General features: G+C 37.8%; 1 protein-coding gene across 2 annotated transcripts in view; it reads right to left on the reverse strand.

Moving 5' to 3' along the window:
• The window catches only part of MPP7 (MAGUK p55 scaffold protein 7), a 290,474-nt gene that overhangs the window by 80,724 nt on the left and 194,569 nt on the right, over positions 1–15,181 (reverse strand). For both annotated transcript variants that reach the window (XM_080812558.1, XM_080812557.1), the window contains 3 exons: positions 3,735–3,816; positions 2,851–2,936; positions 131–205 (listed from right to left, as the gene is read on the reverse strand). In XM_080812558.1, coding sequence (XP_080668684.1) covers positions 131–205; positions 2,851–2,936; positions 3,735–3,816 — 243 coding nt within the window. The remainder of the gene's footprint in view (positions 1–130; positions 206–2,850; positions 2,937–3,734; positions 3,817–15,181) is intronic.

Genomic DNA, 15,181 nt, shown 5'->3' on the forward strand with positions numbered 1-15,181 from the left:
GATTTTTTTTTCTCAAAAAGAGAATATGAAAATGAATTCACTGTGACAAAGAGGATGGGGAAACATTAGCACCCCCCACCGCCAAAAAAACAAAAACAAAGGCAAAAAAGGATTTTTAAGGAATGATTACCTTTCCTTCTTTAGATGGAGTCTCCTCTTTGATGCTGGGTATAATCTTAAATGTAATTGCTCCCTGAGACTGAGCCTGGTAACAGAAGAAAGACTTATCAGAGAACTTCTAGATCCCAGGAGAAGGAAGGCAAAATAGGTAGGAAAGGGAATGATGCTCAAAATTTATAAGCCTGAGGTTTCTACTCTTAGATAAACCAAACTGAGAAAACTATTTTTGTAGAAATTCTTGCAATATGAGAAAGCACTCGAGCTCAAGTAAGTTAAAAAACACGAAACACTAAATGCACTTGACCTCCAGTGCACTTTCAAAATCTATCCCTATCCACGCTGAGCTACTTTAAAACAGAAACACGGAATCTGCAGACTACCTGATACAGACAATATTAAGGATGATGTGCAAAGTTCAGATGATACATTTTAGTATTGGCATCCATGTTTTTAGGAACAAAATACCTGTACTGTCAGCAATGCAGTTGTATGATTCACTACATAATACACACACACACACACACACACACACATTAGCTACAATGCTCAGCAGAAAAAAAAATTCACTGCTATTATACCCTGGTTAGTGAGTAAAATGCCAAATGTAATAGGTTAATTAAAAGACAAAAAGATTAACTATTAATTTAATTAAAGCAAGCAACCATCTCAGACCAGAGCAGATGTCCCTTTCATACCCTTTCATGTCTTTCTCTGTTTCTCTCTTTCTAGCATTTCTCCTAACCATATGAAGTAATCATTTATATGATTATTTCTTAGTATCTGTTATCCCTGCTAAATTCTAAGCTCCACGAAAGCTCTAAGTATCTGGCACATATTGGAGAGGAAGGAGGGAAAAAAGAAAAGAGGAAGATGAGATCAGGCAGAGGAGAGGAAGGAGAAGGAGGGGGAGAGAGAGAGAGAGAGAGAGAGACAAGGGAGACTGGGTAGCTATCTCTGAGGTGCACTATAGTAAACTAGGGCTCTGTTCTGGGGGGAGCTGAGAGGAGGCCCTGATTTGTATTGTTTGTCAACGTCCATGGGCCACAGCCAACTTCCATTTACCAGTGGAAGTACCTGAAAGCCCAGCTGGGAAAAGCCGCATAGAAATCAGCTCTTGCAAATGTAAGGAAGCAGCACCAGGAGAGAGAGACTCCAGTAAAAAGGGGCTTTAACAGTGTAAGTATCAGAATTTTAGAGCAGGAGTGATTTCAAACAGGTAATATCACTGTTATTACTCATCATAAAACAACTGTCAAATCTTATTAAGAATTCATATAATACTGAACTGCAATGGGGAAAGAAAGCAAGTCTTCTCTATACTCTCTTCCCATTCTACAATGTGTGGTGTGTGTGTGTGTTAATGTGTTCAAAGCCCTTAGAATACTATCATTAAGCGCTCAACCACTGTAAGAATTACTAGGATTAAAAGTCGTATAGGTCTACCAGCCATTGTGATTGCCATCATGTGGATGAATGATTAGTCAATCAGTGCAACCCTCTTGCTATTTCTAAGTATTGTTTACAATCTTGCTCATATAATATGCTTGCCAAATTATTTCCCATGGGTTAATTCCCAACAACTGAACTTCTTGATTAAAGGGTATGCAAATTTAAAATTCTAATGGTAGACAGACATCTCATAAGGATCTACTAAATTCATCCCACCACTGGAAACATATGAGTAGGACTACATGCCTAGACTCTAGCCATTATCAGGCTTTCAAATCCCTCTAATCCAGTATTTTTCAGACATCATGTTTTCTTTTGTAAATCTTTCTATAAATATTTTTTCTCTGATTTTTGTGAACTCTTTACGCATTAAAATACCTCTTATCATATATATGGACAATATTTTTCCTAAGTGTCATGTGTCTTTCAGGTAACATATGGCATCTTTTTCTATACAGAAAGTTTTCAATTCCTGCCATCACCTCAGTTATCTTTCTATTTGAATTTCACATCAAGTTTAAAAAGTCTTCCTTTACTTTTTGACTTTTTAAAATATTTAATTCATTGGGATTTGTTTTGGGTATAGTGTAAAACAGGGACTTTCTTTTTTATAAAGTAATCATCAATGTATCCAGTACCATTTATGAAGTGATTTCCTGGTTCTCCCATGGATTTAAAATGCCATCTTAATCACACACTAAATATTCATATATACGGTGGTCTGCTTGAAGATACTAAACTCTTTTTCTGTATGTTTACGTTTTCATACATTAAAAGCGACAAGTCTCCCTCATTTTATCCTTACAAATGAACTGGAGAATTAATACTGTCAAGGCCTAAAATAATTTTGCTCTGTTTTAGATTTCACAAGGCATCTAAATCAGTTTCACTGTTTTGGATACCTCGAAAGTAAAGCCAAGAGTCTGCCCATGTCCATGGGAGAAGGGAAAAGAAAAATTCATCAAGAATAACAGAGTAGATGCCGTCTCTTAAGTGCCTATTTGAGACAGGCCCTGAAATAAACTCTTTATATACATTAGTCATTCAATCCTCAAAACACTGCCATGAGGTATTTACCTCTTCTTGCTCTCATTCTGTAAATGAAAACACTGACACAATGCAAAGAGTAAGGTATTTTCCAAGGACATACAGGGATTAAGTAATAAAGCTGGGATTACAGCTCTGGACAGCTAAATCCAAATTCTGCATTTGTAACCAAGTCTGAAACATACTAATTCAATTTCATTTTTATTGCAAGTTTAAAATACATTTTCAGCTTACCAAAATCTGAATTATTTCCTCAGGCCTTTTATCCTCGACTGGAATCCCATTCACTTCCCTAAGTTCATCACCAACATGTATAAGACCTGAGAAGTAGCAAATTGGGTAAATTAGCAGAGTTACCTACGAAAGAACTGCAATTCTCAACTGTGTCCATACTCCGAGCATTGTTTGGTGCCCTGAATACATTCGAGGAGACCTTTAGGCTTCTCTGGTTTCAGATTCTGTGCCTCTAAACAGCAAAGAATCAAAGACTACCACGTGATAATGCTGCCAAAGAAATGACATCAGCAGCCCGGCCTTTGTCTAGAAACGTGTATTATATTCATCTAACAAAAGAATTTTTATCTTGTCTTAAAGGCTGCACACATGCAGTCGTTCTTTTCGAATCAGGAACACTTGAAACAGACCCTAATATCACTCTGGAAGCCCATGTAAACTGAGATTGTAAAGTCGAGTGAGATGTATCATGTATTTCAACAGGTTTCCACAGTTCAACACAGAGCAAAGTATCTTACTATTTTGATGTATTCCATCAAAAGATCGTTGTCCTCTCAATTACATGTTGGAAATGTTGCCCATGAAATGCAACATGACTTGTCCACGTGGCTGGTGTTGAAACCCTTACCACTTCTCTCTCTCTCTCTTTTTTTTTTTAAAGATTTTTTATTTATTTACTTGTCAGAGAGAGAGAGAGAGAGAGAGAGAGAGAGAGTGAGCACAGGCAGACAGAGTGGCAGAGGGAGAAGCAGGCTCCCTGCGGAGCAAGGAGCCCGATGTGGGACTCGATCCCAGGACGCTGGGATCATGACCTGAGCCAAAGGCAGCCGCTTAACCAACTAAGCCACCCAGGCGTCCCACACTCTCTTTTTTTAAATCCTTACCACTTCTATCCGCAGCGCCTCCTCTCATGATTCTAGCCACAACGATGGCTCCAGTCTGCTCGTCTTTCTTAATGGTAGCTCCCTTTGAAGGAAAACAAAAAAAAAGTACCTGTGGGTAAAGGTGTGCACTGGGTGGTAGGAAAGGGAGCAGAAATAAGGACATTTATCCGGAAAAAGTGAAAACAATTACACAAAAATTAAAGGTACGAGGCAAGAGGAACAGACACCATGCCCCTCATCTTACAAACACTCCTGACTTGGGAAAAATTTTCTATCAGACACAACCTCTCCAGTTTTCAGCACCATTTAAGGATTTTTCAAGTCTTTAACCTCTTCGACACGATGAAAAATACAAATATCTTCTTTCCATTATAATGCCTTGTATTTGAATATGATTTGTTTTTGCCCCTTGATAGCATCTGCTCATCTCACTTTGTCTTTCTAATACCCCATGAAGAAGGTGGGCTCCACTGAGATTAAGTGAATACAAAAATCTCATATAAATGAGAAAACTGAAACCCGGGTCATCTGGCTTTTAGTTTCACGATCCTTTATTACACTACTATGGTAAAGGAACTCAGCCATAATGACAAAAAAAGAGAAAAATTAAACTCCGAAATTAGTCATATTCCTTACCTAGTGCTAAGATAAACTAATGGAGGAAAGATCTGTTACTCCAAGGTCTTCACGTACTAGGACTGCACTTAGTACAAAGAGAACCAACATTCTGGCATAAGATTAGGAAACAATTTCAAAAAGGATCCAGAAATTCTTCACTTATGGATGTTCAGAAGCAAATTAACTGAATGTTGCTTTATAAGAACATCAGGCACAAATGGTTACTTTGAACACCTTTTTATGACTTTCCTTCTAAGAAACTGGCATCGGTGTAGGAAAGCATTCTACAATGGCAACACACAGCTAAAAAGATGCACGTTAGATGGTGGCAGAATTCACCGGAAAAAGAAAGTCACATTTTTCTCACATGTCAATACACACGTGTGTATCATTAAAAAAGGTATGTAAACAAAATTAGGAATACATTTATAATAAATATATTTTCTATGACAGCTATCAGATACATACCTAATAATGGTTAAAAAAAATCAAATAATTAAGTGATCAGATGACTTTGTGACATTTTTCTTCACCAAGCATGTGGTCATGTCCAAAGATTTAAACGAGCATCTCTCCACAACTGTAAACACCAGACCCATAAAGACCCATCATTAACTTACCGTTAATGGTAAGTTCTGCTTTTATTTAAAGTTTACTTACAGCCAAGATCACCAGAAATGTAGTATTTCTAATAAAACTAGTGTGATTACACAAACTTTCATTTGCCTTAACAATATCTCAAATCCTCCCATCAGAGTATGCCTAATGGCAGAAGGGTCTGGTGACCTAATTTAAGTTAATTACCCATTTTTTCAGAGGGTTCTTTTTCCCCCATACTTTTTTTTTAATTGAGGTAAAATTGGTATGTAACATTATTATGACATTCAGGTATATGCCATTACAATTTGACATATGTATGGACTACAGAGATCACTAGTAGAAGTCCAGTTACCACCCATCACCATATACTTGGCCCCATTCACCCATTTTGTCCCCCAGCCAACCTTCTGGTAGCTACCAATCAGTTGTCTGTATCTACGAATTTATTTGTTCATTTGCTTTTTTCTAGATTTCACATATGAATAGAATTATATGGTATTTGTCATCCTCTAACTTCTTTCACTTAGGATAGCACCTTCAAGGTCTTCCATGTTGTTACAAATGGCAAGATTTCATTCCTTTTTAATGGTGGGGTAATACTCTGCTGTATATACGTACACACCATATCTCCTTCACCTGTTTGTCTACTACTGGACATTTAGGTTCTTTCCAGATCTCAGTTATTGTATATAATGGTACAATGAATATAGGGGAGCATGTATCTTTTTTTTTTTTTTTAGATTTTATTTCTTTATTAGGGGGAGAGAGAGAGAGAGAGAGAGAGAGATCATGAGCAGGGGGGAGGGGTAGAGGGAAAAGCTGACCCCCTGCTGAGCAGGGAGCCCAATGAGGAACTCAATCCCAGGACCATGGGATCATACCCCGAGCTGAAGGCAGATACCTAACCAAATGAACCACGCAGGCACCCAGGGCATACACCTTTTCAAGTCAGTATTTTTATATTCTTCAGATAAACAGCCAGAAGTGGAACAGATGGATCATATGTTAGTTCAGTCTTAATTTTTTAACAGTATGGAGAAGTCTCCCTACTCTTCTCCATAGTGGCTGCACTAATTTACATTCCCATGAACGATATACAAGGGTTCCCTTTTCTCCACATCCTCACCAACACTTGTTATATCTTGTCTTTTTGATAATGCCCATTCTAACTGATGTGAGGTGACATCAAATGCAGTTTTGATTTGCACTTCCCTAGTAATTACTGATATTGAGCATCTTTTCATGTGCCTATTGGCCATCTGGATGTCTTTTTGGAAAAGTGTCCATGCAGATCCTCTGCCCATTTTCTAATTCAGTTGTTTGGGGTTTGTTTTGTTATTTTATTTTATTTTTTGAGTTGTAGAAGTTCGTCATACATTTTGGACATTATCCCTTATCGGATATATAATTTGCAAAAATCTTCTATTCAGTAGATTATCTTTTCATTTCAATGATTTGCTGCAGAAGTTTGATGTAGTCCAATTTGTTTATTTTTGTTTCCCTTGCTTTTGGAGCCAGATCTACAAAAATATTGCCAAGACACGTGTTGAGGAGCTTACCACCTATGTTTTCTTCTAGGAATTTTACAGTTTCAGGTCTTTCATTCAGGTCTTTAATATATAACACTATGAGTTAATTTTAGAGTATAGTACAAGACAGTGGTCAAGTTTCATTGTTCCACATGTGGCTGCCCAGTTTTTCCCAACACCATTTATTGAAAAGACTTTTCTTTCTCCATTGTATGTTATTGGTTCTTTTGTTGCAAATTAATTGTCCATAGTATGTGTGGGTTTAATTTTGGGCTCTCAGTTCAGTTCCATTGGTCAGTGTGTCTGTTTTTATGCCCATACCAGATTGTTTTGATTACTATAGTTGTATGATTTCAAATCAAGGAGCATGAGGCCTCAAACTTTGTTCTTCTTTCTCAAGATAACTGTGGCCACTTGGGATCTTCTGTGCTTCCATACAAATTTTAGAATTGTTATAGTTCCATGAAAAATGCCCATGGAATTTTGAGAGGGGACTGTACTGAATCTGTAGATTGCTTTAGGTAGTATGGACATTTTAACAACATTAATTCTTCCAATCCATGACCATGAACTATCTTTCCATTTATTTGTGTCTTCTTTTTCATCAATTTCATGGTTTTCCATACACAGATCTTTCACTTCCTTGGTTAAATTTATTCCTGAGTATTTTATTCGTTTTGGAGATTGTTTTCTTAATTGCTCTTTCTGATAATTCATTATTCATATATAGAAATGCCAAATTTCTGTTATGATAATTTTGTATCCCTGTACTTCACTAAATCCATTTATTAGTTCTAACAGTTTTGGTGCAGTCTTTGGATTTTCTACATATAATATTATGTCAACTGCAAATAGTTATAGTTTTAGTTCTTCCTCCCTTGGATGGTTTCTACTTCTTTTTCTTGCTTAATTGCTGTGCCTAGGACTTCCAGTACTGTGTTAAATAAAAGTGGCAATAGGGTGTAATCCTCTTCTTGTTTCTGATTTTAGAGGAAAAACTGCCAGCTTTTTACCGTTGAGTATGACATTAGCTGTGGGTCTGTCATATATGGCCTTTATTATCTCTCCTCACTTCGTTGAGTTTGGATTGTATAAATGGATGTTGAATTTTCTCAAATGATTTTTCTGCATCTACTAAGATCATATGATTTTTATCCCTTATTTTGTCAATGTGGTATGTCATGTTGATTGATCTATGGACATTGAACCATTCTTGATTCCCTGGACTAAATCCCACTTGATCGTGGCTTATGATCCATTTAATGTATTACTGAACTCAGTTTGCTAATATTGTGGTGAGAATTTTTTCATCAGTGTCATTAATGATATTGGCCTGTAATTTTGTGTATATGTGGTATTCTTGTCTAGTTTTGGTATCAGGGTAAAGCTTTAAAACTCATCAAGTGCTCCCTCCCCTTCAACTTTTTGTAAGAGTTTTAAAAGGATATATATTAAATCTTTGAATGTTTGATAACCTGTGAAACCATCTGGTCCTAGACTTTTATTGGGAAATTCCGATTATTAATTCAATATCCTTGCTAGTAATTGGTCTATACAGATTTCCTATTTCTTTATCACTTGGTCTTAGAAAATTTTATGTTTCTAGGAATTTATCCATTTCTTCTAGGCTGTCCAGTTCGTTTGGCATATAATTGTTCATAGTTTCACGATTCTTTGTATTTCTGTGGTGTCAGTTGAAACTCCTCTTTCATTGCTGATTTTATTTGAATCCTCTCTCTTGGTGAGTCTGGCCAAAGGTTTGTCAATTTGCTTTATCTTTTTAAAGAACCAGCTCTTAGTTTCATTGACCTTTTCTATCATTTTGTCTCTTTCCTTTATTCCTGCTCTGATCTTAATATTTCTTTCCTTCTACTAACTATGGGCTTCCTTTTTGTGTAAAATTAGAGTATTTAAGATTTACTTGAGGGAGGCCTGTACTGCTATGAATTTCCCTTTTAGAATCACTTTCACAGATTTTAAAAATTTGGATTTGTGGTGTTCCTATTTTCATTTCTATCCCTAGGTACTTTTTCATTTCTTATTTGATTTCTTCAGTGACCCACTGATTGTTGAACAGCATGTTGTCTGATCTCTATATTAGGAGTTTTCCCAATTTTCTTCTTATAATTGATTTCCCAATTTTCCCAATTTTCTTCTTATAATTGATTTCTAGTTTTATACCATTGTGGGTGAAGACGTTTGATATTTCCTCTTCTTGAATTTGAGACCAGTTTTGTAGCCTAACATGATCTACCCTGGAGAATGTTCCATGTGCAGTTCAGAAGAATGTGTATTCTGTTCTTTTTCGATGGAATGTTCTGTACATATCTATTAAGTCCATCTGGTCTAATGTATTGTTCAAAGCCACGGTTTCCTCATGGACTTTCTGTTTTAAAGATGTATCCACACTGGGGCACCTGGGTGGCTCAGTGGGTTGGGCCTCTGCCTTCGGCTCAGGTCATGATCCCAGGGTCCTGGGATCGAGCCCCGCATCGGGCTCTCTGCTCGGCGGGGAGCCTGCTTCTCCCTTCCTATCTGCCTGCCTCTCTGCCTACTTGTGATTTCTCTCTCTGTCAAATAAAAAATTAAATAATTTAAAAAAAAAAAAAAAAAAAAAAAAAAGATGTATCCACACTTACTGATGTAAGTGTGATGTTAAAAGTTCCCTACTATTATTGTATTACTGTCAATTTCTCCCTTTAGGTCTGTAATATTTGCTTTATATATCTTGGTGCCTCTATATTTCGTGCATATATATTTATAAATGTTATGTCTTCTTGTTGGATTGAACTTTTTCACTACATAACACCCTTTTTTATTAACTATAGTTTTTGTTTTAAAGTTTATTTTGTCTAAGTATAGCTATGCCAGCTTTTTGTTTCCATTTGCATGGAGTATCTTTCTCCACTCTTTCAGTTTACGTATGTCCTTACTTCTGAAGTGAGCCTCTTAAAGAGAGCATACGGATTTTTTTTTTTTAAATCCACTCAACCACTCTCTGTCTTTGACTGGAATATTAAGTTCATTTAAAGTAATTACTGATAGGTACATACATACTCAATGCCATTTTGTTAATTGTCTTCTGGCTGTTTTCATGGTTGCCATCTGTTCTTATTTTCTCTCTCTTCCCTTGCGGTTCAATGGTTTCCTTTTATATTGTTTAGATTCCTTTCTCATTTTCTTTTTGTATTCAGTATAAATTTTGCTTTGTGGTTACTGTGAAGTCCACCTATAACTTCCCGTGTATATAGTGGTCTGTTTTGAGTAGACAGCAACTTAACTTGAACATATTTTAAAACTTTACATTTTTTTCTTCCTGCCTCCCTTGTTTTATATTTCTTATGTCATGCTTTATACCTCTTTATTTTGTGCCTCCCCTTAATTAATTACTGTAATTTTAGTCAATTTTATTATTTTTGTAAGTAATCTTGCCTTGTTAGCAGTTGATCCAATATCTTTACCATATATTTACCTTTTCCAGTGACATTTTTACTTTCGTACACTTTCTTATTATTAGTGCCATTTCTTTTTCAATTTAGGGAAGTCCCTCTAACATTTCTGATAGAGCCAGTTTATTGATGATGAACCGTTCCTGCTTTTGCTTATCTGTAAAAATTTTAATCTCTCCTTCAAATCTGAGTACTAAACTTACCAGTAGAGATGTCTAGGTTAGAAGTTTTCTCCTTTAGTGCTTTGAATATGTCATACCACTCTCTCTGGCCTGCAAAGTTTCTGCTGAAAAATCTGCTGATATTCTTACTTGACTCAGTAAGTTGTTTGCAGCTTTTTGAGATTCTCTCTTTTACTTTTTTAATTATAATGTGTCCTGGTATGGATTTCTTTGGGTTCTTCTTATTTGGAACTCTCTGGACTTCATGAAGCTCTAGATCTATTTTCTTATCCATATTAGAAAAGTTTTCAGCCCTTATTTTTTCAAATAAGCTTTCTGGCCCTATCTTGTATTTGGAACCCTATAATGTGAATGTTATTCCACTTGACATTGATTCAAAGGTTCCTTAAATTATCTTCATTTTTTTTCATTCATTTTTTTCTTTTTTGCTGCTCTGTCTGAGTGACTTCTATTGCTTTTTCTTCTAGCTTGCTGATCTGATCTTCGGCTTCATCCAGTCTGTTGAATTGCTCTAGTATATTTTTCAGTTCAATTACTGTATTGTTCAGCTCTGTACCTTCTGTTGGGAATTTTGTTATATTTTTTCTTTGTTGAGGATCTGTGTTTATCCGATTTTCTTCTGACTTCAGTGAGCATCTTTACGACCATTCCACTTTGAATTATCAGATATGTTGCTTCTTTCCATTTCATCAATGTCATTTTCTAATGTTTTGTCACGTTTTGTTTGGAATATTTTATGTCTCATATTTGCCTGATTCTCTGTTTGTTTCCATGTACTAGGTAAATCAATCACTTCTCCTAGTATTGCAGGAGTGACCTTTCAAAGGAGATGTCTTATGGCCTAGAAACTCAATCCCCTCTGACCAGAGCTAGGGGCTCAAGAAGCATCCCATGTATGGGATGCATGAATCTTATGTCACACAGCAGACATGACCCTGCCACATGTGTGTGTTGTGTTACAGCAGTGTGTTGGGCTAGTGCCCAGCCTGGCTGTAATGCATGGCTGCCCTGAGCAGCACGAGGCTACACTGTGGCAAAGGGGTAGGCAGGGCTGTTGGCTGGCCCAGCTGGGATCCACAGTTGCAGTGTGGGGTTGGCAGGATTCTCAGCTGGCACATCCTGCATCTCTAGCAGGTTAGAGGTCTAGTTCCTAAATGACTCCCACCCTCACCAACTTAAACAAGGTAGATAAGGTCACAAATACGGCACCTGCCAGTGTCTCCATTCCTGGGAAAAGTTCCAAAAGTTTTCTGCCTCTCTGATAAGCACTTTAAGATTAGTAAGTGGGTCTCCTTCACATATGGTCTAAGTGCTTTTCAAATTAGAGTTTTCACACTGAGTCCCTGGGTGAATGAGTCTACACATGAACCCTTAAGAGCCAGTTCTCCATTCCCTATAGTTCCATGGTTTTCTTGAATATAATCTCTGTTGGTTTTCAAAGTCTGGCATTTAGGGGCCTCATCTCTCTCATGCATGATCTAAGGGTTTGGGGTGCCTGATGTGGAACATAAACCCCTCACTCAGAGAAAACTTCTGTATTTTTGAGATTCTCCTTCACTGTGGATCACTGAACATACAGTGGATTGTTTCTGGCAAGATGGTCCTCTCCTATCCATCTCAATGCTGTCCTTTTTGCCCTTTATTTTAGAGGTTCTGTTCATCCAGTTTTCTGGTCTTTTTCAAATTATTCTATATGCAGTTGTGCATTTGTTGTATATATGGGAGGGAGGGATGGAGTTCAGGATCTTCCTACACGCCATCTTGAACCCAAGTCCCTATTTATTCATATTTTATAGATGAGAAAGTAATCACAAATGGCTCTAATTTGTCTAAGATCAGAAAATTAGTGTGCAGTAAAGTCAGGACTTATCTAAGGCAAACTCATCAGAATTGCTTATTTTTAATCTTAACTATTATTCAATACTGCTTACCCTGTAGCTTTCTATAACCTTTTACTCATAAATTTATAAGTCCATTGCCCTTGCAGTGGTTTATCTATGATGGAGATCAACAATTCCTTCCTTTTTTGTATGTGCATGCTACATTCCCATATCAAGTGGCAAAAATGGTATTAAGTCATTTAAGGCTATGAGAAGAATTGCAGCTGCCTCCCAGGCCTCTTGAAATACTGGCTCTTTGGGAAGTCAGATACCATAAGAAATCATGACTCCTGCCATACTGTGAGTCAGCTCACACTAGCCAAATGGAGGTAACACCTAGAAGGAGATGACTGATCAGTCCCCAACTTCTCAGCCATCCCAACCCAGGCATTAGTCCTAGGAATGAAGTTCACAGACAACTCCAGTCTCAACCACCACCTAACTGTACATGTGAGGGACTCTAAATAAGAACCACCCACTGAGCCTATCAACCTCTAAAACTACGAAATATAATAATATTGTCTTAGCCACAAAATTTGGGGTGGTTTATAACACAGAATTAGGTAACTGGCATAAATCTCTTTCTTCACTAGGAATTATACTATTTTTCAATGTAAGACCATTCAGTTTGTTGTGCTTACTGCTAGTCCTTTTTTTTTTTTTTTTTTAAGATTTTACTTATTTACTTGAGAGAGAAAGAGAGCACACAAGCAGAGGGAGGAGGAGACTCCCTGCCGAGCAGGGAACCCGATGTGGGGCTCAATCCCAGGACCCCGGGATCATGACCTGAGCCCAAGGCAGACTTAACTGACTAAGCCACCCAGGCACCCCTTACTGCTAGTGACTTATTCTGTGACTCAATGAAGTTGACAAATATTTACTGAGAACCTACCCTGTGCCAGGTTCTTTTTGAAGAACTTGTAATACAGTCATGAAACAAACTAAGAATTTCTGGCCCCTTGTGGAGCTTACATCTAACAAGAGAGAACAATAAAAGATGAAATAATGAGATATATGGTGCGTTAAAAAGTGGTCAACACCATGGGTATGAGAAAGGGCAAGGTGAGAAAGATCGGTAGTGCCAGGGCAGGTAGAAGAAAAACAGTGGAAAGACATGCCTCAATGAGAAAATGACACTGAGTAAAGAAAGAAAAAAGGAGATGAAGGGGAGGGTGTCTAGGTCCACCATTCAGGTCATGATCTCAGCATTGTGAGACAGAGCCCTGAAAGAGGCTTTGTGCTGATCATGGAGCATGCTTAATAGTCTCTCTCTTGGGACACCTGGGTGGCTCAGTGGGTTAAAGACTCTGCCCTCAGATCGAGTCATGATCCCAGGGTCCTGAAATCGAGCCCGGCATCAGGCTCTCTGCTCAACAGGGAGCCTGCTTCCTCCTCTCTCTGCCTACTTGTGGTCTCTGTCTGTCAAATAAATTAAAAAAAAAAAAAAATTCTCTCTCTTCCACTCTCTGCCCCTCCCCTCTCCCTTTCTTTAAAAAAAAAAGAGAGAGAGAGAGAGATGGGAGTTAGCCAGAGAGAAAGAATAGATGAAAATAGCATAAAAGTGCTGAGATGGGGCTATGAATAGAATGATCAAGAAAACCAAAAAACGCAGTGTGGCTGGACTAAAGAAAGAAGGGAGAAGCAGTAGGAACTAAGGCCAGATGGTTAACAGAGAGCCAGATCATGTAGATCCTTGTGAGGGCTCTGGATTTTATTCTGAAAGAAACAGGGAGAACCTGAACAGCAGAAGTGCTATAATCCAACAGCCTCACTCTGAGACCTATTGTCTAAGGGTGAAGGACTGTAAAAGCTAAAGCAAAGAAACAAACTGGAGGTTGTTAAAATACTCCAGGGTCAAAATGAAGGAGGCTTGGATCTGACTGGCAGGAGGAGAAGTGATGAATAGTCTGGATATGTTATTGGCAGAGCCAAAAGAATTCCCAACGGACCAAAAATGGGACATGAAAGAAGAAAGGTATCAAAGATTGACTCTGGGTTTTGGCTGAGCAGTGAGGAAGATGGGATTGTAATCAACTAAGAGGAGGAGTCTTAGAAGGGGAACGGATTTGGGGGTAAGATCAGTTTACTTCTGGACATGTCAAGACAGAGATGTCCATCAGACATTCCAATGGAGATATCAAGTACACAGATGGACATACGAATTTAAAACTCAGAAAAAAGATCTGAGAGAAAAACAGATCTGGGAGTCACTGACACACAGATTACTTTTAAAGCCATGGGCTGGATGAAATCATTTCTAGACTATGTAGATAAAGAAGAGCACGCCAACACCGAAGGGTTACCCTGCTGTAGATAGGAATCTTGGAAACAGAACTGCTTGCTATCTGCTGGTTTTACGTATCCCTCGAGGGTGAACTACAGACTCAGAGAAATCATCTCTCACTTTCTACATGACACCTGCACTTGACTCAATCTTCATTTTGATCCCTTCATTCTTAAAGATTTCTACTTCTATATTGCTTCCCAAACCTCTCTTACCACAATTCTTTGACGTATTCCCAGTGGAATGTAGTTGCACGAAAATCAAAACTCAATAAAAAAGAGCACATGACATGTCATATTATACGAAAGTCTACAAAGGCAAAAATGAATTAAAATTGTATCAAATGTTTTAGTTCTTCCATATTTTCTTATATAGGTATTCTAAACTTATGCCATATGATTTTGGAGAAAGAGATAAAGTGCGCACACACAAGCAGGGGAGGAGCAGAGGGAGAGGGCAAGAGAGAATCTCAAGCAGGCTTCACGCTCAGCACAGGGCCCTTACACAGGGCTTGATCTCATCAACCCTGAGATCATGACCTGAACCAAAATCAAAGTTGGACACAGAACCAACTGAGCTACCCAGGCATCCCATTATTCTATAATTCTGTTTAAATGTGTCTTGTTACTGCTGTAAATTAGTTTACAAAAGAGGATTGCTGAGACTGGGCTATCATGATGTTCTACATAAAAATTGCATCTCCTACAATACTGCCAATATTCTAAGACCTCCTCCTTCAGCTGGTAGTACAGGTGATTTCAGGTTGAACCTTTGAAATCAACATGGTTTTAAGTATCATCTACCAAACACTTGCATCAAGAATACTGGAGACATTTTTTAAAAATCTAGATTCCAGGCCCCATATAAAACCTACTGATGCAGACTCTCTAGGGGATAGAAGCTGG

This window comes from Martes martes, assembly GCF_963455335.1.
Source record: "Martes martes genome assembly, chromosome: 8".
Taxonomy (NCBI): Eukaryota; Metazoa; Chordata; class Mammalia; order Carnivora; family Mustelidae; genus Martes; species Martes martes.